Source organism: Ursus maritimus, unplaced genomic scaffold, assembly GCF_017311325.1.
Source record: "Ursus maritimus isolate PB19 unplaced genomic scaffold, ASM1731132v1 scaffold_17, whole genome shotgun sequence".
In the NCBI taxonomy this organism is placed as follows: domain Eukaryota; kingdom Metazoa; phylum Chordata; class Mammalia; order Carnivora; family Ursidae; genus Ursus; species Ursus maritimus.
In genome coordinates, this window is record NW_024424119.1 from 56,749,359 (window position 1) to 56,771,533 (window position 22,175).

The 22,175-nt window shown below is 59.7% G+C and overlaps 1 protein-coding gene across 2 annotated transcripts; it reads right to left on the reverse strand.

Moving 5' to 3' along the window:
- Window positions 1–3,635: 3,635 nt before the first annotated feature.
- On the reverse strand, window positions 3,636–12,503 carry GBGT1 (globoside alpha-1,3-N-acetylgalactosaminyltransferase 1 (FORS blood group)). Of its 2 annotated transcripts, XM_040632127.1 has the most exons (7): window positions 12,337–12,503; window positions 11,471–11,653; window positions 10,834–10,899; window positions 6,991–7,041; window positions 6,874–6,909; window positions 6,063–6,197; window positions 3,636–4,848 (listed from the first exon to the last, which is right to left on the reverse strand). In XM_040632127.1, exons 2-7 carry the CDS (start codon window positions 11,539–11,541, stop codon window positions 4,164–4,166), a joined length of 1,044 nt encoding a protein of 347 aa, XP_040488061.1. In that variant the 5' UTR covers window positions 11,542–11,653; window positions 12,337–12,503; the 3' UTR covers window positions 3,636–4,163. The 2 variants fall into 2 exon arrangements, with proteins under 2 accessions (XP_040488061.1, XP_040488062.1); XM_040632128.1 differs by lacking the exon at window positions 6,063–6,197.
- Window positions 12,504–22,175: the final 9,672 nt, after the last annotated feature.

The following is a 22,175-nucleotide window of genomic DNA, read 5'->3' on the forward strand; positions in this document are numbered from 1 at the left end:
TCGTGGGGGGGGGGGGAGGCGCGCCGGCCTCCCTCCCGCGGGCGGCGGTGGGTGGACCCTGCCGGGGCCGCCGGGCCTCGCGTCCACGATCGCGTGCACGCGGGGCTTGTGGGGCCCGCGGACAGCGCGTGCATCAGAGCCGCGCCTCACCGCAGCGCACCGAGGGCCCAGGGCGCGGCGGGTCCCACGCGTCTCCCGCCCCGCTGCCTGCTTTATGCCTCGCGCGCCCGCTGGGACCTCCTGCCGCCCCAAACCCAAGCGGGTGAGGGCCGTCGGGCGCTGGGCCGGGTTGGGGTGGAGACCTGAAGACACGGGAGTCTCCGAATATACAGCGCTGTCCTGTCCTGGTCCCCACGTGTAACCTGCAGGGGCCGGCTGGGTTCACGGCTGGGCCAGAGGACCTGGAGGCGGCCCCGCGGACGCGGAGTACAGGCAAGGAGGTCAGTCTGCCCCTTACTCCTCTACACCTCTTCTAGTTCTCCTGGCAGGAGGCTGGACACGAGGTCCAGCCTGTCCCTGGCTGCAGCCCTGGTTGGAGTCAGAGGGGTGGGAAGGAGCCCAGGGAGGAGGGAGCCCACCACCGGGGTGCCGCAGCCTTTAGGGGTAGTGTTGCACAGGACCTCCCTGCGTGCTCAGTGATTTCACCCCATTTTATACATGAACAATGGCCCCGGCGATCAAGGTCACTCAGCTCTGAGTGACCAAGTCCAGCTGTGAATATGAACGGGGGACTCAGGGTCATTGCTCTTCACCCTCACTGAGTCCCACACTGACCATCACAGGCCTTATCCTGGGTTGGGGCTCCCCCAGCCAGGCAACCACCTGTGCCCTCAGCTCACCCTCACGAGGTCAGGGTCACAGACCCTATTTTCAATGAGGTTCAGAGCACCCACCAACGAGCTTGCCAGTCACGGGGCTGTGACATGGCCCTGCTGTGGGTTTGAACCCAGCTCAATCTGACCCAAAGCCTGAGCTTCCCGAGGAGCTCGAGGGGCTGGCCTCTGAGCCCAGGGTTGGAGGGGAGGCCGACCTGAAGGGGGGCCATGTGAGGGCCAGTGGCTGCAGGGGGCTCTGAGGGGCAAAGGCTTGGTGGGCTCCCTCAGGGGGGAAGGCCCTAGGGAGGCTGGAGTGGGGTGAGGGGCGCACACTGGGGCCGGCATCTGGACCACATGGTGCAGGGCTCTGGATGTTGGGCCAGGAGTCGGGGGTCACTGCAGGTTGGGGGCTCAGAGGACACAATCGGGGCAGTCTTACCAGAGCCACAGCATCCTAGATTTGGAGGGAGCTTGTGGGCATGTTATTGCCCCCACTCAAGCAGGGAACCCCAAAACCAACGAGGAACGAGCAGGCTGTCTGTTCACTCCTGTGTAATGGGGGCTATGGCGGTCCTCCGCCTCCTTCCGGTGTGGGGCAGGCTGCTTGGAGGGCCCAGACCTAGCCACGTCCCAAAGTAGCTGCCCAAGAGGAGTTGGGACCCAGAGGTGTTCCAGCCATAATCTCACTTGATCCTCACCCCAGGGCCTCAGATGAACGGTCCCACATCCCACAGGTGCCAGGACAGACTCTCAGCCCTGTGTTCTCTCAGCTGTCACCCCTCACACAGTCGTTCAATATTGACAGAGTGCCTCCTGGGTTTCAGGTACCAGGGGAAACTGGGCCAGCCACAGTCTGTCCCGTCTTGGAGTTTACCAACTGGGCAAGGGGTGGAGATGGGCAGACATTGTAAATGGCACAGGGATGAGGAGGGTTCGTGGGAACACCAAAAGGCACTCTGGAGCGGGGCACAAATCAAGGCCGGCTTCCTGGAGGTGATGTCAAGTGTGAGTCCCCAGAAATCGGCCTGGTGATAGGGCAAGCAGGCCTGACTGGTGGGCAGTGTGAGTAGAGGTGTGCGGGCCAGGCCCGGGGACTGAGCCATGATGGACTGTCACGTGTGGGCCATAAGGGACAGGAAGCTTAAGTGTCAGGGGCCTCCACGCAGACATTTTGTACTTGTGATTTTGTCTATTTCTTAAAGAAGTACCTTTGCGATTTAGAAAACTTCGAAGCCCCCAGAGCTGATGGGCCCTGTCAACCGTGGTACCTGTGGCTCAGAGCTGATCCTGTCAGACAGGGGCCGGGGCTGCTGGGACTGTCTCTGGGCCCTCCCACCTCCAGCTGCTGGGTCAGGCCCCACCCCCTCCACCCTCCCAACCCCCACCAGGCTCCTTCCCTCTTCCCACCCATGCAGCAGCTCTGGCCCCAAGCCCTCAGCTCTGTTTTGGAAAGTAGCTTGGACCCTGGTTTGGTTCCAAGAGTTGGGTCCTGTCACTCCCTCAGCTCTTGTCTGAGGGCTGTGCCCTGCGACAGGGACCAGGGTCAGCCATAGTCCTTCGGGGTTTGGCCCAAGGCTAAGAAGGGACATCAGCTGGGTCCAGGAGAGGCTGGGCTGGGAGTGAGGCAGGGGCTCCCTTCTCCCTTGCAAGCCTGTGGCTGCTGCCTGGGCCTCAGGGCCACCTCCCCCCGAGGCCTTCTCTGGTCTTCACGCCAAGGGGCCTCTCCCTGACTCGTCCTCCCCAGCCCAAGCCCTCTCCTCTGCTCACTCGGTCTGCGCACACTCTGGCAATCTGTCCTTGCTCGCTGGCCAGACCACAGGCTGTAGGAGGAGTGGGCTTTGGGCTGACCCCCAGCTTTGCCAGGGGTGACCAAGTGGGTACACACCTCTTCCTCCCGATGTGGCCAGAGTGTACCCCTCTGCACCCTCCGTGGCCAAGGAGCTGTTGCCTGTAGAGGAGTGAACGCTCGGCCACCAAACCCTGAACCCACCCCCCACCCCCTCTCTGTCCTGCCAGGCAGACACAACCACAGGGTAGGGGGTGCTCTGAAGTCCCTCTGGGGCCACCGCACTGGTGAGGCTGCCCTCCCAGGCCCTCTAGTCCTGGGCCTGCACCACAGCCTTGGAGCCCCACGCCCTCTGGTGGCCTCACAGGGCCCAGGAGACCCTGGTTTCAGGTGAGCCAGCAGACACCTGCGTTATGGGCTCAGGGCCCCAGAGGCCACCTGGTGGCCAGCTGACAGCCTTTGCTCCCCTTGATTGTTGGGAGTATGGCACGTCTGGCAGTGCCGGCTCGCTTCGCCCCCTCCTAGGAGGACAAGAACGAAATCCTGTCTATTGCAGGGGGTCAGCTTTAGTCCAGATTTTCTGGATAACTGGACCCTCCCTCCTCCACCCCCCCAAGCTGACTGTATTTGAAATCCAGGCTGCCTGGATCCCCAGTGGCTGGCCGCACAGACCCTCAGATGTGCAGGGGAAAATACCCTGGTTAGGGCTTAGCACACGCCAGCTTTTTTTATTTTTATTTTTTAAGATTTATTTATTTTAGAGAAAGCGTGGATGTGTGCACACGCATGACTCGGGGGAGGGGCAGAGAGAGAGAATCTCAAGCAGATTCCCTGCTGAGTGTGGAGCCTGGGGTGGGAGTGGGGGGGGGGGTCTAGATCCCAGGACCCTGAGATCCTGACCTGAGCTGAAACCAGGAGTCGGCTGCTCAACCGACTGGGCCCCCTGGGTGCCCCCCCACCATGCCACCTTTGTTAAAAGCTGCCCAAACCCTCTTACAAAGGAGGTGGCTGGAGCCAGAGAGTGTGGCCCTCCGTGAGGTACAGGCTAGGCTGGACACCAGAGGGAGGCAGGCCTGTTTCACGGCGAAGGCTCCCTCCAGGGCCGACGAGGGATGGGCTCTGTGTGACTGGGGGACATCACAGGACCCAGGACCCTCGGCAGCCAGAGAAGAGGGGTCTGGGATGCCTTTCACACCAGGGGCTTAGAAGTGCAACTTTAAGGGCAACAGGAAACGGAAGGGGGGCGGAGGAGGGCTGACTCCAGAGCCTGCCCCAAAGGCACATCTGCTGGGTGAGGCCTGCCAGGTCCCATCTACTTCACCTCTGCCTCCCCTCTTCCCGGCTGACTGTTCCCGGGCTGGGTGAGTGTTGCGTTCTCCTCTTGCGGGCGCAGCCCTTGACAGTTTACAAAGGGCTTTCTGCCTCCGTTTTCCTGTCAAATTCTGCTAGCAGACTGAGGTAGGCAGGGCTGGACTGGGGTGACCTGAGGCCGAGAAGGGAGGCACTGGGGTGAGCTGGCTGCGGGGCTGGGGAACCCGCGCACGGCAGCCCTGGCTCTGCCGTCAGCTCCTCAGCCAGCTGGTGGCCTTGTCCAGCGTCGAAAAGCGGATCAGCTTCAGGCTGGGCGGCTGGGGCTTCCTGTCATCCCAGAGGTACTCAGGGGACAGCACTTTAGAGGGCTTGTGCGAGATGAAGCGTCGGTTCAGGTGACTCTCCTCCTGCCAGGCTGCCATGATGCCGTTGGCCTTGTCCGCCAGGATGGCCATGTGGCAGCCCCTGGTGAACTCGTACACCCTGGCCACCCGCCCCCCAAAGACGGCCCCGCCGTAATAGAAGTCCCCCTCGCCATCCGCCACAAAGGCAGTGGAGATATGCCTGCGCTCATAGGGGAACTGCTGGCGGGGTACGGCATAGTAGCCCGGGTGAATGGCCGCCACCAGGTCCCCCAGGGTCTCGGGGCCCCACGGGTTCCGGAACACCATGTCCACGTCGAGGCAGAAGAGGTAATCCACCTCCCGGTGCGCCCTCTCGGCGATGTGCCGGCTGATGGCCTCCATCCGGCGCGTGGAGATCTCCTCCCAGCGGGCCTGCCTCTGGATGGGGACGGTGCTGAGCAGGCGGCCGGGGCCCAGCGGGACCCGCGGGATGGCGGCAGGGTCGTCCGTGAAGAGGTAGTACCGCACCCGATAGCCCCGCATGAAGAACCGCTCGGCCGACGCCAGGAACTGCGGGACGAAGCCGGTGTACCTGGTGGGAAGGGCCCGTCAGCCACGCCCGGGCCCCACGCCGCGCCGCCCCACGCAGGACCTGGGGCCAGGCCTCAGTCGGGCCGGGGTCCGCCTCCCAGCTCCTGCCCTTGGGCTGCCACTCAGGTCTGAAACCCCAGGGTCCTTCCCTGTCACATCCCCGCCATCACGGTACCAACCTCTTCCTTCGTAGGAAGGACATTAACAGGGACTCTTAAATCCGCAAACCGCGCTAACTTGTAGTGAGGACTTACGAGGTGCCAGGCAGTGTCTTAAGGGACTCTTAGCTCCTTCGAGCCTCATAAACTCCCTAAAGGCAGGCACCACAATCCCCGTTTTAAAGTTTATTGATTGTTTTTAGTGATCTCTACACCCAACGTGGGGCTCGAACTCATGACCCCAAGATCAAGAGGCGCACGCTCCACGGAGCCAGCCAGGCGCCCCCCATAACCCCCATTTTAGAGGCAGAGACACTGAGGCTCAGAGAGAGGAAAGTGACCACGTAGCGGGTTAAGCGGCTGCATCGAGGAGAGGTGAGTGGAGCCGGGGGCTGCGGCTGCAGGGCTCAGCTGGAGGAGACTACGGGCCGCACCCCCCAGGTTGAAGCCGAGGGAACCAGGGGGTCACCTGACCCCAGGCGGGACACCCGTCATCTGGACAGCACTTGAGGGGCTGGGGCCCCGTCGTGGGTTCTCCCGCAGGAGCCCCAGGAGACCCGGGGGAGGCTGCCAGGCGGTGGTTCCTAAAGCCAGGTAGGGCGAGGGGGAGGAGAGGAAAACAGGAGGTACCCGGACAGTAGGCAGGGCCCGCGTGGGGAGAGGGGAGAGGGTCCCGAGAGCGGGGCGCGACCTGCCTGTGGCCTGACCACGGACCCCCAGTTATGAGAGGTGGTCTTCAGTGTTGCCAGTCCTTCATGCCTGCCTGGACTGTTCCAGGGAAGCAGAGAGGGGTGAGGAGGCAAAGGGGGGGTGTCCTCACAAAGGCTCCTGCTGCTCCTTCACCTGAGCCGCCTCCCTGTTTCCGTGCCAGGGCCAGATCCCCTCCTCCAGGAAGCCCTCCTGTCATCACCCTCTACTCCCTACCTTCCCACACGCACCGTGCGTGGCTCAGGGCTTCCCCGGTCTCCGGGCAGGCCCCCGTGTCCAGGTCTTGTCCCTTCCCAGACTGTAAGTTCCTGTGGCTCAGTGCTCACCCCCCACCCAGCCCACTACTCACTTCCCCACGGCAAACACCGTGACCCCGACGGTCAGGTTCAGAGGCTGGTAGATGTGTTGCAGAAGCTCAGGGTTGAAGGTTCCCTCGGAGACGATGGGCGCCAACCAGGGTGTAAGCGTCAGCAGCTCGGTAGGCCTGGCAGCAGGGGAGGCCGTGGGGGCTGAGGCCCTTGCCTTGGGAAAGCCGCAGCCTCATCCTGGCCCTGCCTCCCATGCTGTGTGACCTGGGGCAGCTTCCTCCCTGTCTCTGGGCCTCGGTAGCCTCCTATGGGAAGTGGGGATAATAATAGCTGCTCCCCGTGGTCGAGAGGACCAGGAGTGAAAGCACACCCGGTGTGTAAGGGAGCCTGGCACTTAAGGCGTCTAAGGGCCTAATACCTGAGGGGCAGCAATATTAGCACGAACCGCAGATTGAGCACCTAACTATGCAGCTGTGCCCTTTTAATTTTTTTTTAAGTAGGCTCCATGTCCAGCGTGGAGCCCAACATGGGGCTTGAACTCATGACCCTGAGATCAAGAGTTGGACACTCAACCGAACTGAGCCACTCAGGCGCCTGGAGCTGTGCCTTTTGCAAACACCATCTCATCTAGTCCTCCATCCAACCTGCTATGAGGTGGGTATTCTTATCCACCCATACAGAAAAAGCTCAGCGCAGTTGGGTAACCTGCCCAAGGTCACACAGCTAGTGACAGAACGGGACTGGAACCCAGGTCCCACAGTAGCTGGACCCCAAGGCCACCTGACACCCCCAGTCCCCCCTTCCTCCTGCCAGATCTCTCCATTCTGCACCCAGGCCCTACTCAGCACCTACCTCTGTTCCAGCAGCTTGGGCTGAGGGTAGAGTGACCTGTAACCAAGAAGGGTCAGTGGTGAGGGGGGGCAGCCCCCAGCCCCCGGGGCCCCAAAGGGGAAATGGCAGTCTGCTTACCGGGTCACGGGCTGGAATGGCCTCTCCCCCTTATACTGCAGCTTCATGTTGCTGGGGGCAGAGGCAAGAGAGAGCTGTTAGTGCCAGGGCTGGGGACAGAGCTACTCTGAGCGGGAAGGACAGAGTGGAGAAGAAGCAAACACCCCCATGGGGCAGGCACCCTTCCAGGTTCCAGGCAGACTCTCTGGAACCTTCCCCTCTGCTCCGCCCACCGTGCAGGGGTTGGGCTCCCACAGAAGCCGGCTGTCCAGGGTCGCTGAGCGGCAGGGCCGTGATCGGTACCCTGTGTCATCTGTCTCCAAAGCTGATGCTCTTTCAAACACGTCATTCTGTAGGGGCCTGGCAGTGGGCAGAAGTTCTGCGAAGCTGCAAAGACCCAGTGATCCCACTTCTGCCGCTTTCTCGCCTGGGGACCCGGGGTGAGTCACCTGAGCCCACGGGGATGGTCACTTGCAGGACCCAGTCACACAAACACGAATCGAGGCGTTGCTTCGGTGGTATCTGGTGGATGTGATTAACATCTATGCCAGCTGCCCTTAGGTAAAGATGGTCCTGCAGGGCCTGGGTGGGCTTGCTAGAATCAGGCGGAAAGGCCTGAAGGGCAGAGCTGAGGGTTCCGAGAAGACATGCCGTCGGTGTCAGCACTGCCCGAGCTCCAGCCTTCCCGGTGCCTGCTGCACGGACTCCAGACTGGCTCAGCTCCATCATTCAATCTACCTTGCTCCCTCCCGCCCCCGGTCTGTGTCTGTAGTGGAACCCTGACTCATGCCCCCGTTCTTCCTCATCTGTAGAATGGGCAACCATCCCTCACCCTCAGAGCTGCCCTGAGAACCAAGGTATGCGCCTGTTAAGACCAGGCACCTTGTCCCCTCCTGGCAGGCAGCTTGTGTGGCCACCTCCATGAGCTTCGACCGAGGGCAGCCTGGGTGGAGAAGGAAGAAGGAGGGCCCTGCAGGTTGCATAGGGCCTCCGGCTCTGCCACCAACAGACTGGAAGGACGTGGGGCCAGACATTTGACTCCTCTGGCTTAAAAGTCCTCCCAATAACGTCCTTCCCCAGAGGGTGGAAGTGAGGCCCAGGGAAGGCAAAGGCCTGCCTGAGGCCCCCCAGGGAATGGAGCAGCTGTGGAAGCGGCCAGACCACCTGTGCACACCGTGCCTGCCGTTCACGAAGGAATGTTCAATATGGCATCTTTGATGGGGTCCTTAAGTTTTCCTACCAATTTTTAGTCCATGCTTCTCTCCCTCTCTCTCTGTCTTTGGTGGTAGAATGTACAAAACAAAGATTTACTATTTTAACCATTTTTTAAAAAAGGTTTATTTATTTTAGAGGGAGAGGAAGAGAGGGTGGGGGTAGAGGGAGAGAGAGAGAATCTCAAGCAGACTCCCTGCTGAATGTAGGGCCCGACATGGGGCTCGATCTCATGACCCTGAGATCATGACCTGACCTGAAACCAAGAGTCAGACGATCACCCGACTGAGCCCCCCAGGCGCCCCTGTTTTAACCATTTGTAAGCGCACAGTGCAGGGGCCTGAATCACATTCACTCTGTTGTGCAGCCATCCCCACCATGCCTCTCCAGAACCTTCTCATCTTCCTAAACTGAAACTCTGTCCCCATGAAACACTGACTCCCCTCGGCCCCTGGTCACCACTATTCTACTTCTGTTTCTATGAATCTGAGTATTCTAGAGATCTCATATACGTGGAATCCTGTAATAGGTGTTTGTCCTTCTGTGATTCGTTTAAACTCTTGAATCAACGATTTTTGAAAGTCAGGCCACCACATTGGCTGTCTGCCCGAGTTCACCCAAACAAGCACTCAGGTCCCTGCTCAGAAAGTGAGGGCACTCTGCGAAGGCAGGAAGCGAGGAGGAAGGGGGCCCACAGGCCTGGCAGTTGGCTCCCGCTTCCCCCCAAGCCCAGCCACGCCGCAGCCTCATTAAAGAGCTTGTCAGTCATAAGAATACCGAAGCCACAGATGAGCTAGCGCCAAAAAAAAAAAAAAAAAAAAAACCCAAAACGAAAGAAAACAAAAAACCCACTTCACATTTTCACGCTTGTAGGTAGGAAAACTAAAAGCAAAAGGGAAGACATCCGAACGAAAAGACAGGAAGATGTGACTATTTAACGCACACAAAATTTCTCCAACTTCCATCTAGTAAACAAAGAGCGAAGCGGAACCCAAAGGTAGACAAACTGGAAAGAAAAAAAAAATGTAGCGAATACCTTGGGCCCAAAGTGGTGCCAGCACCCACACACAGGCCAGGGAGAGAGGGCAGGGCGACAGGTGCGTCGGGGAAGAGAAAGCCAGTTCGTGGGAAGTGGGGGCAGAAATGAGAGCCTGGGTGGAAATCAAGGAAATGAAATTGGAACTCGGGAGACAGCCCCGCCCACCCTCGCATCTCTCGAACTAGCGAGATGGTTTGGTTTTTGCTTTTCGCAACACCTAGTGCTTCCTCCAGGACTGGCCAGGGAGTGGGGTCCGTGCGAACGAGAGAAGGGGAGCGTGTGATGTGCCACGGTTCCTTCTGGAAAGCAACCTGACGAAATGGACCAGGAATCTCTCCATATCCTCTGGCCCAGGGAGGGAACTATCAAATGAAAGGATTTTTAATATGGAAAAAGCTTTATATCTAAAGCTACTCATTACAAACTTATTTAGAATCCCGGGGAATTGGAGGGGGCGCCTGGGTGGCTCAGGTTATGATCTCAGGGTCCTGGGATCAAGCCCCACGTTGGGCTCCTGGCTTCCAGCTGGGGGGCGGGGGCCTGCTTCCTCTGCCCCCCCCCCGCTCCTGCACACGCGTGCTCTCTCTCTCTCCCTCAAATACATAAATAAAATCTTTAAAAAAAACAAAGAATCCTGGGAAATTGGAAACAACTGAAATCCCCCCCCCCCCCCCCGCCTTGGTGGGAAACTGGGAGGAGTTCAAGAACTATGACCCAGCTCCTAGGGGGGGTAAAAGGATGGTGAGCACAGACAGCACGAACACATGCCCAAGAGCAGAGCCAGGTCCGGGAACACAGACAAAAATCACAAAAACATGACGATCATGACTATTTTCAATAGCAAGCAGCCTTTCTGCTTTTAGAACCAAGTAAGATGCACAGTCTGTTCAACTAGAAAGGGCAGCGACCCACAAGTCGACCGTGAACTTTAGAAGCAAAGTATAGCTCAGACTGGTAGGACACAAGAGGGTATTTTTTTCTTTTGTCTTTCCTGCTTTCCAGCTTCCGAACTGACTATACTGTGTGTTTATAACACTGAAACATGCCTTGTGGTTAGTCAGCAGTCTACGATCCAGATTTTACACTTGCCTTTAGCTATCATGAAGATACCGCCCTTGAGACTGTCCTAGCCCATTTTTTCACTCTGGACTGTCAAAAAGTCAGGTTTGTGATGTGGGGGGAGTCTGGTCCCGTGTTAATTTATTCCGTGAATCCAAACTGCACACAAAATTTAGGACAAACGTCAAGTCCTAAGAGCACTGTCTCCCAAGCACCTGCTACGTGGGGCGTGCTACAGCGGACTGTTTACAGGTATCATCACACTCCATGTTCCAGGTGGCCCGGGAGGGGACTTCCATAATCCCATTTTACAGATGAAGCAAGCGAGGCCCAGAGCCCTGCAGCCGGCTCAGGGTCAAAGCACAGAGGGGGCCCTGCAGGGACGCTGGAGGACAGACATGGGAATTTCACTCCATAGCCCATAAATTACCCAACACTTACCAAACTGTTCATGAGCTTGGGACCTAATGACCTGCAAAGTGACCCTAAAACTCTCCCAGTGGCCCCAATCCAGGCAACCCTCAAGGCCCAAATTCTCCCCGCTCCATACTTACAAGATCTCTGGACAGGGGAGGTAATAGGGGACATAGGAGAAGGGCAGCCAGTTCTCCACATACACCCTAGGAAGGAAAAACACCTGTTGACTGCTGTCATGAGGCTGAAAACCCATTTGGTGCACGTTGATTGGAGTGAAGGCCCCCAGCGGGGTGCATCTGGGGATCCCCCACCACTCCTTGGGTCTGGCTGACCTCAAAGGTCAAAGCCTCCTGGTCTTCTGCAGTATGGCCATTATTCACCCAGGCAGTCATTCATTCCTGGGATAGGAATGTTCTTGATGTCAGGCCCTATGCATGAGCAAGTGGTGGTGAGGGGTGGTGGTGGTGGTGGGAGGGCTTCACAGAAGGAACACATGGGGTGAATTTTGGTGTGTGAACAGAGTTCTTCATTAACATGGCTAGAAGAATGGTCCAGGCAGAGGAAAGAGTAAGTGTAAAGCCCAGGGGCCATTACTAAGCAAAATCCAGAAACCAAAACTAGTTTGGTCTTACTGGGGTTGGTGTTGGGGGACAGGTGTGCCAAGAGAGGTGGGTGGGACCTAGGAATCCATAAAGGGGTCAAGGTTTGGGGGTTGAGATGCCAAGAAAGGGAGGAGTCTGGGGTGAAGGGAGGGCTCCATGGGGACATGCTCACCACAGAGAGCAGAGGGCAATGCCCAACAGCAGGCAGATTCCTAGGCCCAGGGCCAGTCTGTGGCAGCGCATTGCTGTGAAGCCTTTGAACCTGGGCACTTGGAAAGGCTGAGCAGGCTTGGTGAGTCAGTCCTCTCCCAGGGCTGTCAGGTTCTGAGCCTGTGTCTCCAGGTCCGAGGAACACCTGCAAAGGAAAGTTCCCGATATCCAGGGGATAGTGGCCCCATCCTTGCTGCCCTGCCTTCCCCTGGGTGGCCCCAGCTATGACAGCTCTGGTAGGTGGGCAGGGAGATAGTGGCTCAGGGCTCAGCAGAATCCTGCAGCTATGCCTCTGGAGAGGCTGATCGTCCCCACTGCCTGGGCTCTCAGGTCACCCTCCCAACCCCCGCCCTCCGCGGGGAGCAGAGGGCGGCCTGCCCGGGGACTCAGGCAGCAACGCAGGGCGGGCCGCCTGGGCGGGGCTTGGAGGATCTTTGGGGGTAACAGCAGGGACACCGGAAATAGAGCTCTGAGCCGGCCCAGCGGTGACACACCCGGCCCGGGCGGGGACTGCGCTGAGGGGCAGCCGTGATGCCCTTGCGTGGGGTGGGGGTGGGGTGAGGGTGGGGGGCAGGGGTGGCAGCCGCGTCTTCCTCGGGGAGGCGGTGCCTGGCCTCTCCACGGGACGGCGGGAACGCGCTTCAGCTCTCCCGGGCTCGGTAACCTTGGGCAAGTCACTCCCCTACCCGTCCACCCCAGTCTCGGTGTCCTCCTCGGCCAAAGCGGTCCGGTGGCCTGGGGCCCAGACGCGCACCCGACTTCCGCCCGCCACTGCGCCGCGGCGCGGGATGTGGGGAGGGCGACTGTCCCCGCGGGCTGTAGACTCACCCCTTGCGACCGGACGGGGTTTAGGACGGACGGAGGGGGGCACCCCGGCTGGGAAACCGGGGACTCAGCTCGCCAGGGCCCCGGCGATACCCGGTGGCCGCGCCGCGCCTGCAGCCGCGCCCGGGGCTGACCCTGGGGCAGGGCCCGCCTCAGGGCTCGCGGTCTCCGGCGTGGGGGGCAGGGCCGCGAGAGGAAAGGAGCCGCACGCCCCGCCCACCGCCCGCGCGCTCCCGCCCCGCCCCGTCCACCCTCCTGCACGGCCCGCCCACCGCGCGCCTGGCCCACGGGTCCCAGGGCCCCAGCCCACCTGCAGCTCGCGCCCCGCCCGCCGGCCACGGCACCCGCCCCCGGGGTCCTAGCGCGGGTGTTCCCCGGGCGCTGCTCTCTCCCGGCCATCTGGGCGGCAGCCTCTCACGCAGCGGGCCGCGAGAAGAGCCGGTCCGGGAACTCAGGGTGAGGGTGAGGGCCTGAGAAATAAGAAAATCTTTCATGTTTTTAGAAGAACGTCGAACAATCACAGGAAGGAAAACATTTGAACGTTGCACTTACCTTGTGGTTTAGCTCAGGGCCTCCCGAAATCTCCCTGAGCTTATTTCTCCGCCTGGAAAAGGAGTTGCGGTAATTTACTCCTACGGCTAGTTGGGGTAATATTGACCCTTGTTCACCCCAGTGACTCCTGGGGTCCAGGGGGACCCTCGTACATCTCACCAAAGGCCAGAGGGCCTGAGAGGCAGAGGCCTTTGCTTGGGGCGGTTGAGGGAGAGCGCACACAGAGGGACAAAAAGGGAGGTACCCTAAGGGTAAATTAGGGAGCAGCAAGGAGGAGGGGGAGCGGATACAGAGAAATAGCATGGGAAAGAATAAGGACGATCCAGGCTCGGAGAGGTTGCAGGTTTGCTCTAAGTCACAATGATGCAGCTTGAAGTTGTAGACCCAGATCTTCCTGGCTCCTGGGCACAACCCCCCACGTCCTTCAGGGGTGTCACTGTGTCCTTGGGGTTTCCCTTGAGGACCACAGGGTCCTGTAAGGCAGGGCTCATGTCCTCAGAGTATGCAGGGGCCTGGCACAGTCCTGGGGGAGCTGGAGAGTGCTGGCTGAAAGGTCCTGCTTCCATTTTTAGCAGCAAGCACTGGTTCCCCAGGACCGGGACTGGCACCGACTTTATTTTTTTCTTAAGTAAGCTTTACCCTGAATGTGGGCCTTGAACTCAAGACCCCGAGGTCCAGAGTCACATCCTACACTGACTCTTGACTGTTTTTTGCCGACTCTGGTTGCAACTGTATAACCAAGGCACGTAGCCCAGAGATGCTCTAAGCGCCTCCAGGCTGAGGCTCAGGAATCAGGGTTAATAGAACCAGAGTGACCTGTCGGGACTGGACAGGCCTACGCCTCCGGGAAGCCAGGCACAAGCAGCCTTCCAAACCTGAGTGGTTTTCTGCACTCAGTTTATGTTTGCCCAGTTCCCTGCTGTGCCTTCTGGACAATGATTCCTCCCTGGTAATAAAAAGGTGAGCCAGACAGGGCTCACCCAGTCCTGTGGCCCTGGCAGACGTGTCAGCACTCTGCCAGCGGCCATGGCCCTCTCCTGACCCAACCAGCACTGTCCGATGGCCCTACCCCCCCAACTCCCAGGAGGAGACAAATTCAACCTAGGACAGCCTCAGGGCTGGCCTGGGAGGAGCTGGGCCTAAGGAAAGGTGAAGGAAGACCGAAGGGATGTTCATGACTTAAAACTACGACAACTAAAAACTGGGAGGGAAGGGGCGCCTGGGTGGCACAGCGGTTAAGCGTCTGCCTTCGGCTCAGGGCGTGATCCCGGCGTTACGGGATCGAGCCCCACATCAGGCTCTTCCGCTATGAGCCTGCTTCTTCCTCTCCCACTCCCCCTGCTTGTGTTCCCTATCTCGCTGGCTGTCTCTATCTCTGTCGAATAAATAAATAAAATCTTAAAAAAAAAAAAAAAAACTGGGAGGGAGGAGGATGATGGGAGAGGAAGAGGTGCCCAGCACAGGGCAGGCGTTTGGACATCTTCCTAATTGGAGAGTATCAGCGGCTAAACTAGGAACCCAAACAGACCTGAAATGCTCAAGGGAGCCAGAAGGAGAATCTGAAAGAACAAGAGCCAAAGCAGGGAAGACACAGGGGCAGAGGGAGCGGCGGGGGGAATCTGTGTGCCGCAGTCACCGGCTGCCCCCATCTGCTCACTCTGCCCATATATATGTGATTAAAGCAAAATTCTATTAAATATTAAATATTTGTAGGATGAGGAGGCCCATGGGGGCTGCACTCCCTCTTCCTGACTGTGGGTGAGACTGCCAGGTGGTGTCTGGGCTTCACTCTTCCGCACCAGGCGTCGGCACACGGCAGGGAGCCCACGGGACGTCCACAAACGGACAAATACACAAGTGGTTTCTCACCTGTAACGTAACAGCACTTTGCACAGATTCATTCGTCTATTTATTCAAGGAAATGTAAGCGTCTACTATAGGTCAGGCACAGTTCTGAGGGCTCAGGCTTACAGCAATGAACCGACATCGCTCCTGCTCGCATGTGGCTGACCGGAGCTGGGGTTAAATGAGGAATTCCGGTCACAGGTGTGCGGTCTTGCTGCTGGGATCAGCCTGCTTGTCCAGCAGCTTAGGACCTATCCAAGTAAGGCCTGCGGTGGAGGGCTGTGCCCGTGCTACCCTCGATAACCAAGTGTCCATTCCCCTCGCCGCCCTCAGATTTCCCATCGGTAAAATGGGTGCGTAAGGAAATCCATCCCTAGATTTCTCCATGAAGTTGGTCTTGACCCTCCCAGACAGATTCGGAAGAACTTCCCCCTGGTCTGTCTCCCCACTGGTAACTCCAGGAGGGGGCTGCTGCATTTGAATTCATCAAGGGGAGTGGGCAACATCCCAGAGGAATGGTTACGGTTCCTCTTCTGGTTAGTGGCCAGGCTGGGTTGGGCCTTCCCTTGGCCTCCGAAGCCGGTCCTCAGACTCCCAACCACCCACAGACCCTTACCCTTGGTCCCCTGCTGTGACCTACCTCCGGGATCCTGGAGGGTGCCTCAGAGTGTCTCCCAGGAAGAAGGGGCATGGCTTAGACCAGGAATAGCAGGACTGCCTAGACCTTAATCTCCAAGGGTAGGTGCGGAGGGTCTACAGAACGGGATGGAGGCAGGGCTTCTAGCCCAAGGCCCAGACCTCCCTTTTCTACCTTGAGGAAGAAACTTCTGTCCGGAGCAAGGCCCAGGTTTTCCTGGGAGCCCAGCAGAAGGTTGCCGAAAGCCCAGGTTAGACCCAGACCTCCATGTTGGCCCATCTGCTGGGCCTTGGTACCTGGGGGCGGGCAGCAACAGGGGACATGTCCCCGAGGATGGACCCCAAGTCTCACAGAACCTGTTTTTCCTGATATAAAAGGAGGCAATGGATTCCTTCCGTGCTTGTCAAGCTGTACCTTGAGGAGCCCCCGGGGGAGGGGGGATGGGTCCCTGGGGTGTGTATGGGGGCTGGGGACGTCCAGTCACCCCAAGCAGCTCTGTCCTGCGTTTGCGACACTGGGCTTCTGCATTCAGCATCATCAGAACAACATGCACCAGCCCCCCCAAAAAGTGGGGTTTTAAAAATGTCAGGGCTGGTGAGCACTGGGCCAGGCCTGACCCTCAGGGACCCTGCTCCCCTGTTCCTTGCTGTCCTATGTGCTCGGGCGAGCAAGTGGGCCTAAAGTCTGGTTGCTCGGTCTACCTGGAAGCCCGCTGAATCTGAGGGTCATTCTTTAATCAAAGTCCCATCATCCCGCACTGGCTAAGGCCTGGCCTGGCCCCAGGCAGAACCCGCTGCACCCCTGTTCCCGGCACCAGCCTGGTCATGGGGAGCAAATCTGCCAAGCTCTTCTGAGGTCAGCACGCCCCTTGGAGCAGACCTAGGGAGAGGAGAGCACCCCACAAGCATGGATCTGAGCCCCCCCACATCCAGGACAGGAGCTGCCTGGCTGGGCAGGGAGCCCACACCCACACAGTTTCCCCCCCAAACCCTGATGCTTGAAGCCCTCGAGGTGGCTGAGGGGGTGGACACTCCCTCCCCAGCGCAGGGGGGGTCTGCTCTCTTCCTGGCCTGTGACCCCTGGTGGGAGATGCCCTCCCCTTTGACTCAGTTTGTCTCCTTCGAGGAACCAGAGGAAAGTCCTGGAGACACATGCCTGCTGATGGGTCCTGTGCACACATGGTCTTGTCTGCCTGTCTGTGCCCCACAGGAGCACCACCAGGGTGCAGAGGGGGGATCTGGGGTCCCTGCAGATTCCACCGCTTAGTGGGCCATGAGCCCCCTTAGAAGAATAGGCTGAGGTTTTTAATTAAAATAGAGAACGTCAGAGAGCAGTCTTCCCAGGAAGATTCAAGGGTCTCATGGACTCTGTGTGTCTGCGTCTGTGTGTGGGTGGGTGGGTGGGTGTGTACGCGTGTCAGATGTGAACTGTGTTCCAGACCCGGCACCAGCCAGGGTGTGTCTGGTGTGTGTGTGGGGAAGGGACTGAGGTCTTCCAGGGCCTCTGACATCCCTGCTCAGGAGAAGGTGAATCAGCCAAAAGGGAGGGCATGCAGGGAAGGAAGAGCCTTGTGCCCTTGGGCCAGAGAGAGTACCTGGCTGGTACTTACATCCCAGGGGGGATCTTGGCACCTCCATTTCCTGCTCAGAGCCTGGGGGAAGCACAGTCCGCACCTGAGAGGTTCCTGCGCAGGGCAATCCGGGTCTGCCCTTGGGCTCCTGGCTCACGGAGCGCAGCTGGGGACGGCCACCTCCTCTTAGGCCTCATCCACTGCGGGGGCTGGGGGTCCTACCGTGCCATCCTGACTGGGTCTTCATCCTTGTTCTCTGCACAGGATACGCGGGGCGGGCAGGAGACGGGGACAGGTGTGGAGAGCCCGGTGTGGTGAAGGGGGGGGTGGCACTCACAGTGCTGGGGGTTCCTACTTACAGAGCACCCGGGCACGACTCTGGGCTGCACCACCGGGGAGCAGAGCTGGGTGGATGCTGGGTCACTCACCGGCTGAGCGACTCTATGGGTACCCCTAACCCTCTCTGTTCCCTCTTGAGAATCTTATCACATACACAGCAGCACGTCTTCCGAGGCAGGACAGAAGATCAAGTACAAGCAGAGCCAAGCAGCCCAGAGACAGACAATGGGTCTGTCGCTCTGCGACAAGAGGGTGGCGTGGCAAATGCTGGAGAGGGTCTCGGCCTCGGATTTGGGAAATCCGGGCTGCAACGCACTGCTGTCCCACGGGTATCCCTCAGCCCGCCCGAGTGCACCTGCCACTGGGGGAGTGCTGGCCCCCTCCTCCCTGCCTGAGGGCTCCCCCTGCCAGCCGCTGCCAGCATGGGAGGGTGGGTACCCCGACAACCTCCAGCCCTGGGGACAGAGCCCGTGAGGGTGGGACAGGGTCGCCCAGCAGGCCCGAGCACCAGGCCGCTACGGTGCTCGGTGCTCCCTCTCCTCCTGCAGGCTCACTGTGCTACATCCTCCCTCAGGCTCCCTGGGCCCAAGTCCTCCTCTGCTCGGGGACCACCCTTGGCCCAGGCTCCACACACTGGGACTGGGAGCAGGTCCTCCGGACCTTCTGGACTCTGGCTTCTATGCCCGTGATACGGCCACAGGCCGGCCTCACAGACTCAGAGGAGACCCAGCGCGGGAAGATGCTGGCCGCTGCAAGGGGAGATGCCACGTGACTGCAGAGGGAACACACAGGCCTTGCACAGAGCACCATGCTCGTGGGGCCCAGTGCCAGATGTGGGCGCCCGGCCGCGGGGTGCGGGGAGTCCTGACGAGGGCAGCCCTGGCGGGGAGGCCCCTGAAGGGCCCCAGAAGAGGCAGGAGACAAGGAAAACAACAGGACAGAGCTTCCCAAGGAGGACGACATAAGGGTCGGAGGATCAGAGAGGCCCTTGGGAAAACTCAGAGGCCCTGGAGATGTTGGTGGAAATGCTGTCATTTGGCCAGGAAATTTGTGTCACAAACCCCCACTCAGCACTGGATGACTTACTCTTTGTTGCCTCCAGGGTTCCGTGCGCATGGGCCATGAGAACTCACATCGCGTGAAGTCGAGGATGTACTTACTTCTCATCACTTTTCAGGATGGATTTTTCTAGAGGACGTGCTGAGCGTGGGTCTTTACATTATTTTTTTTTTTCAAATATTTTGTTTATTTATTTGAGAGAGAGAACACGAGATGGGGGCAGAGCAGGGAGTCCATCCTGGGACTCCAGGATCATGACCCCAGCCAAAGGCAGTTGCTTAACCAGCTGAACCACCCCAGGCGCCCCGGGTCTCTCCATTCTTTTGTTTGTGCAACTGGCCTCTGTTTTCAGAAGCAGATTCCTGGTGCTCATCACCTCCGCTAACCCTGAGGACTGCCCCCTCTCACTTCCCACAGTGGACGTGAGGGCCATGTGGGCAGGGACCACGTGGGTTGGGGGGTGCTCACTGATGAAGCCCCAGTGCTCACAGAAGAGACCCCAGATCCTCTGCTGAAGGAGGGAGGAAGGGGGGAGAGAGAGGGAGGGAGGGAGGAGGGTTGGGAGAGAGGAAGGAAGGGGAGGGAGGATGATAGGGTTGGAGTTGGGGAATGAATGATGGAGTGAATAAATGATGTAGGGAGGGAGGGAGTGAAACCACAGAAGTCGGGTCCATCCATCAGGAGTCATTATTTGGGGTGAGGTCTGAGGGCATCGCAGTCCGTGCCCTGGATGGTGGCTCAGGGCACGTCCAACAGTCCTCCCAGTGCTGACCTTCCTTCTCCTTGGCCCTGCTGTCATCCTGGATTCTCTCCAACCTCCTCCTCAAACGATTCTGAGTGTTCCCAGGAGCAGGGTGGCAGAAGGGGCCTCAGTAGGGGCTTCCCGGATCCTGTGCCCCAGATGACACTGTGACAGTAGCTGCAGGGCTATCACGAGGAGTGGGACCCTGGATGCCATCCATCTCCTTGGGCATTAGCGTTGTTCCATTCCCTGCTCTCTCCACCACCACCGTGCTGAACGCTCCTGAAAATACATCTGTGAAAAACCGAGCCAGAGTTTCCAGGGGTGAGTCCGAGGACAAGCATGCTAGGTGATGGGTGCACCTGCAGCCTGGGACGGGTGCAGCTCACTGTTCTCCCGGACAGGGGTGCCCGTCACCCTTCTCTCCAGGGGATCTGCAGGAGACCTCCGCATCCTCACATTCTCCCAGGGCTGCTGGTCCCCAGACCAGACTGGGGACTGCCTCCATGTGGTTTCCCTTGCCAGAGTCCTTCCTGGGAGCTCCCACATCTCTGACACATACTCCCCGCATGCCTATCCTCCCCCTTGGACTTGAATGTGTTTGGTCTCTGTCCCTGGGGAACCCAGTGACTTGGAGCACGGTTTGGACCAGAGGCAGGGGAACCTTTCTCTGGCCTTGGGTCGTGAGCAAGGCTTTTGCCCTTTGTGGTGTCTTCCAGCTTTCTGCATTTCCCTGGTGTCTGTGTGGGTCACAGGTGGAACCAGCCGTGTCCTGTCTGGGGTCAGGCTGTGGTGTCCCAGCAGGAACAGGGGCATCGGCCCCGAGATTGTGCCCATATTTACTAAAGGGGCCTCTATGATTACATCTGATCTGTAATCCACCGGGGATTTCAATATCGAATAAGGGAAATTCTATGTCAAATAAACACAGAAAGAAACGAGTCCCCTTTGAAAATAGGTGGGCATTTCGTGATTCCACTTACGGAAACATCCAGAACAGGTAAAGGAACAGAGAAAGAAAGCCGCTGAGGGGTTGCGAGGGTCTGGGCTGGGGGAGAAAGGGGCAGGGAGGGCTCCCGGTTCAGGGTATCCTTTGGGGAAGGAATGTTCTGCCGCCGTGTTCTGTGCCGCAGTGGCACAGCGTCGGGAATGTACTCCTTGCTCATGACGTGTTCAAATAAAAACGATTAATTTTATTTAAAATAAATAATAAACCGCATAAGAACATGGAAAGATAATAGAACAGTTAAAATATACCAGAGAGAAAGAACATAGGGGGAGGGGATGAAACATTGTGGGGGGGCATCGGGTTCGGGTGAAGGAACTAAGGGTGATTGAACAAGGAGCTGTCCCCGCAGGGCTGTGGGCTCTGGATGTGGCTCTGGGAGGCCTGCAGGAGCAGGAGTGGGGATAGGGGTGGGGCTAGGGGCAGGGACAGGAGCAGGGACAGATGCAAGAGCAGGGACAGGGGCAAGATCCAGGGCAGGAGCTGGGTCAGGGGCAAGAACAGGAGCACAGGCAGGGGCAGAGGAAGGGGCAGCGGCTCTGGCAGGATCAGGGGAAGGGGTGGAATAAGGGCATGAGTTGGGTCAGGAGCAAGAACAGGAGCACAGGCAGGGGCAGGGGAAGGGGCAGCGGCTCTGGCAGGGGCAGGGGAAGGGGCAGCGGCTCTGGCAGGGGCAGGGGAAGGGGCAGCAGCTCTGGCAGGGGCAGGGGAAGGGGCAGCGGCTCGGGCAGGGGCAGGGGAAGGGGCAGCGGCTCTGGCAGGTGCAGGTCAAGGGGCAGCGGCTCTGGCAGGGGCAGGGGAAGGGGCAGCGGCTCTGGCAGGGGCAGGGGAAGGGGCAGCGGCTCTGGCAGGGGCAGGGGAAGGGGCAGCGGCTCTGGCAGGGGCAGGGGAAGGGGCAGCGGCTCTGGCAGGGGCAGGGGAAGGGGCAGCGGCTCTGGCAGGGGCAGGGGAAGGGGCAGCGGCTCTGGCAGGGGCAGGGGAAGGGGCAGCGGCTCTGGCAGGGGCAGGGGAAGGGGCAGCGGCTCTGGCAGGGGCAGGGGAAGGGGCAGCGGCTCTGGCAGGGGCAGGGGAAGGGGCAGCGGCTCTGGCAGGGGCAGGGGAAGGGGCAGCGGCTCTGGCAGGGGCAGGGGAAGGGGCAGCGGCTCTGGCAGGGGCAGGGGAAGGGGCAGCGGCTCTGGCAGGGGCAGGGGAAGGGGCAGCGGCTCTGGCAGGGGCAGGGGAAGGGGCAGCGGCTCTGGCAGGGGCAGGGGAAGGGGCAGCGGCTCTGGCAGGGCCAGGGGAAGGGGCAGCGGCTCTGGCAGGGGCAGGGGAAAGGGCAGAGCAAGGGCAGGAGCTGGGTCAGGAGCAAGGACAAGAGCACAAGCAGGGGCCGGAGCAGGGGTGAGGGCAGGAGCAGTGCCGAGCGCAGGGGCAGGCTCTCCGTGGGCAGGTTCTCCAGCAGGCTCCTCCTGGACGGCTTCAGGCTCTCCGTGGGCAGGTGCCAGGTCACCCGCTGGCTCCTGGTCTCCTGCTGAAGTCGCTGCAGGCACCACCCCTCCCTCTGCAGCTGCCCATGAACTTGGAGCCAGCTCTAGTTCCTCAGATGGCAGAGCAGCTGTGAGAGGAGAAAAGCTTACCCTCGTGCCTGCCTCTCCCTGTGCCTTTGCAGAGACAGAGCCCTGCCCAGGGGTACCCAGAGCAGCCGCAGCCAGGAAGGAACCCTCCCCGGGACGTCTCCCCAACTGCAGTCCACCCGCTAGGTGCTCTGAGCCCAGTCCTTGCTTCTGGCCCCACACCAGCCTCCTGGGGCTCCTCCCTGTGGGGCCAGCACTGACCCATCCCCGCACACCACATGCACCCAGCCCCAGCCTCCTCACCCTCGGGCTCATGGACCACAGTCCAATGGAGGACCACCAGGGACAGTGGCCTGGGCGGGGTCAGAGGCCTTTCCTGGTGGTCCCCAACACCTGCATCTGGAGAGCTTTCTGAACTGACTTCCTCCGAGTGGGAGATGGAGGGCGTGTCTAACAACCTCCTCTCAGTCTCATCCATGGTCTTCTGCAAAGACAGGGACCGGTAGCCAGCCCGGGGGCATCACAGCCCTGCCCGGCCA

Coding starts and splice junctions, on each gene's coding strand:
- GBGT1 (XM_040632127.1), bottom strand. CDS start 11,541: ATGCGCTGCCACAGACTGGCCCTGGGCCTAGGAATCTGCCTGCTGTTG. Junction 7,042..10,833: donor CTCCCCTGTCCAGAGATCTT/GTAAGTATGGAG, acceptor CTCTGCCCCCAG/CAACATGAAGCTGCAGTATA. Junction 4,849..6,062: donor ACGGTGTTTGCCGTGGGGAA/GTGAGTAGTGGG, acceptor CCTTCCCACCAG/GTACACCGGCTTCGTCCCGC.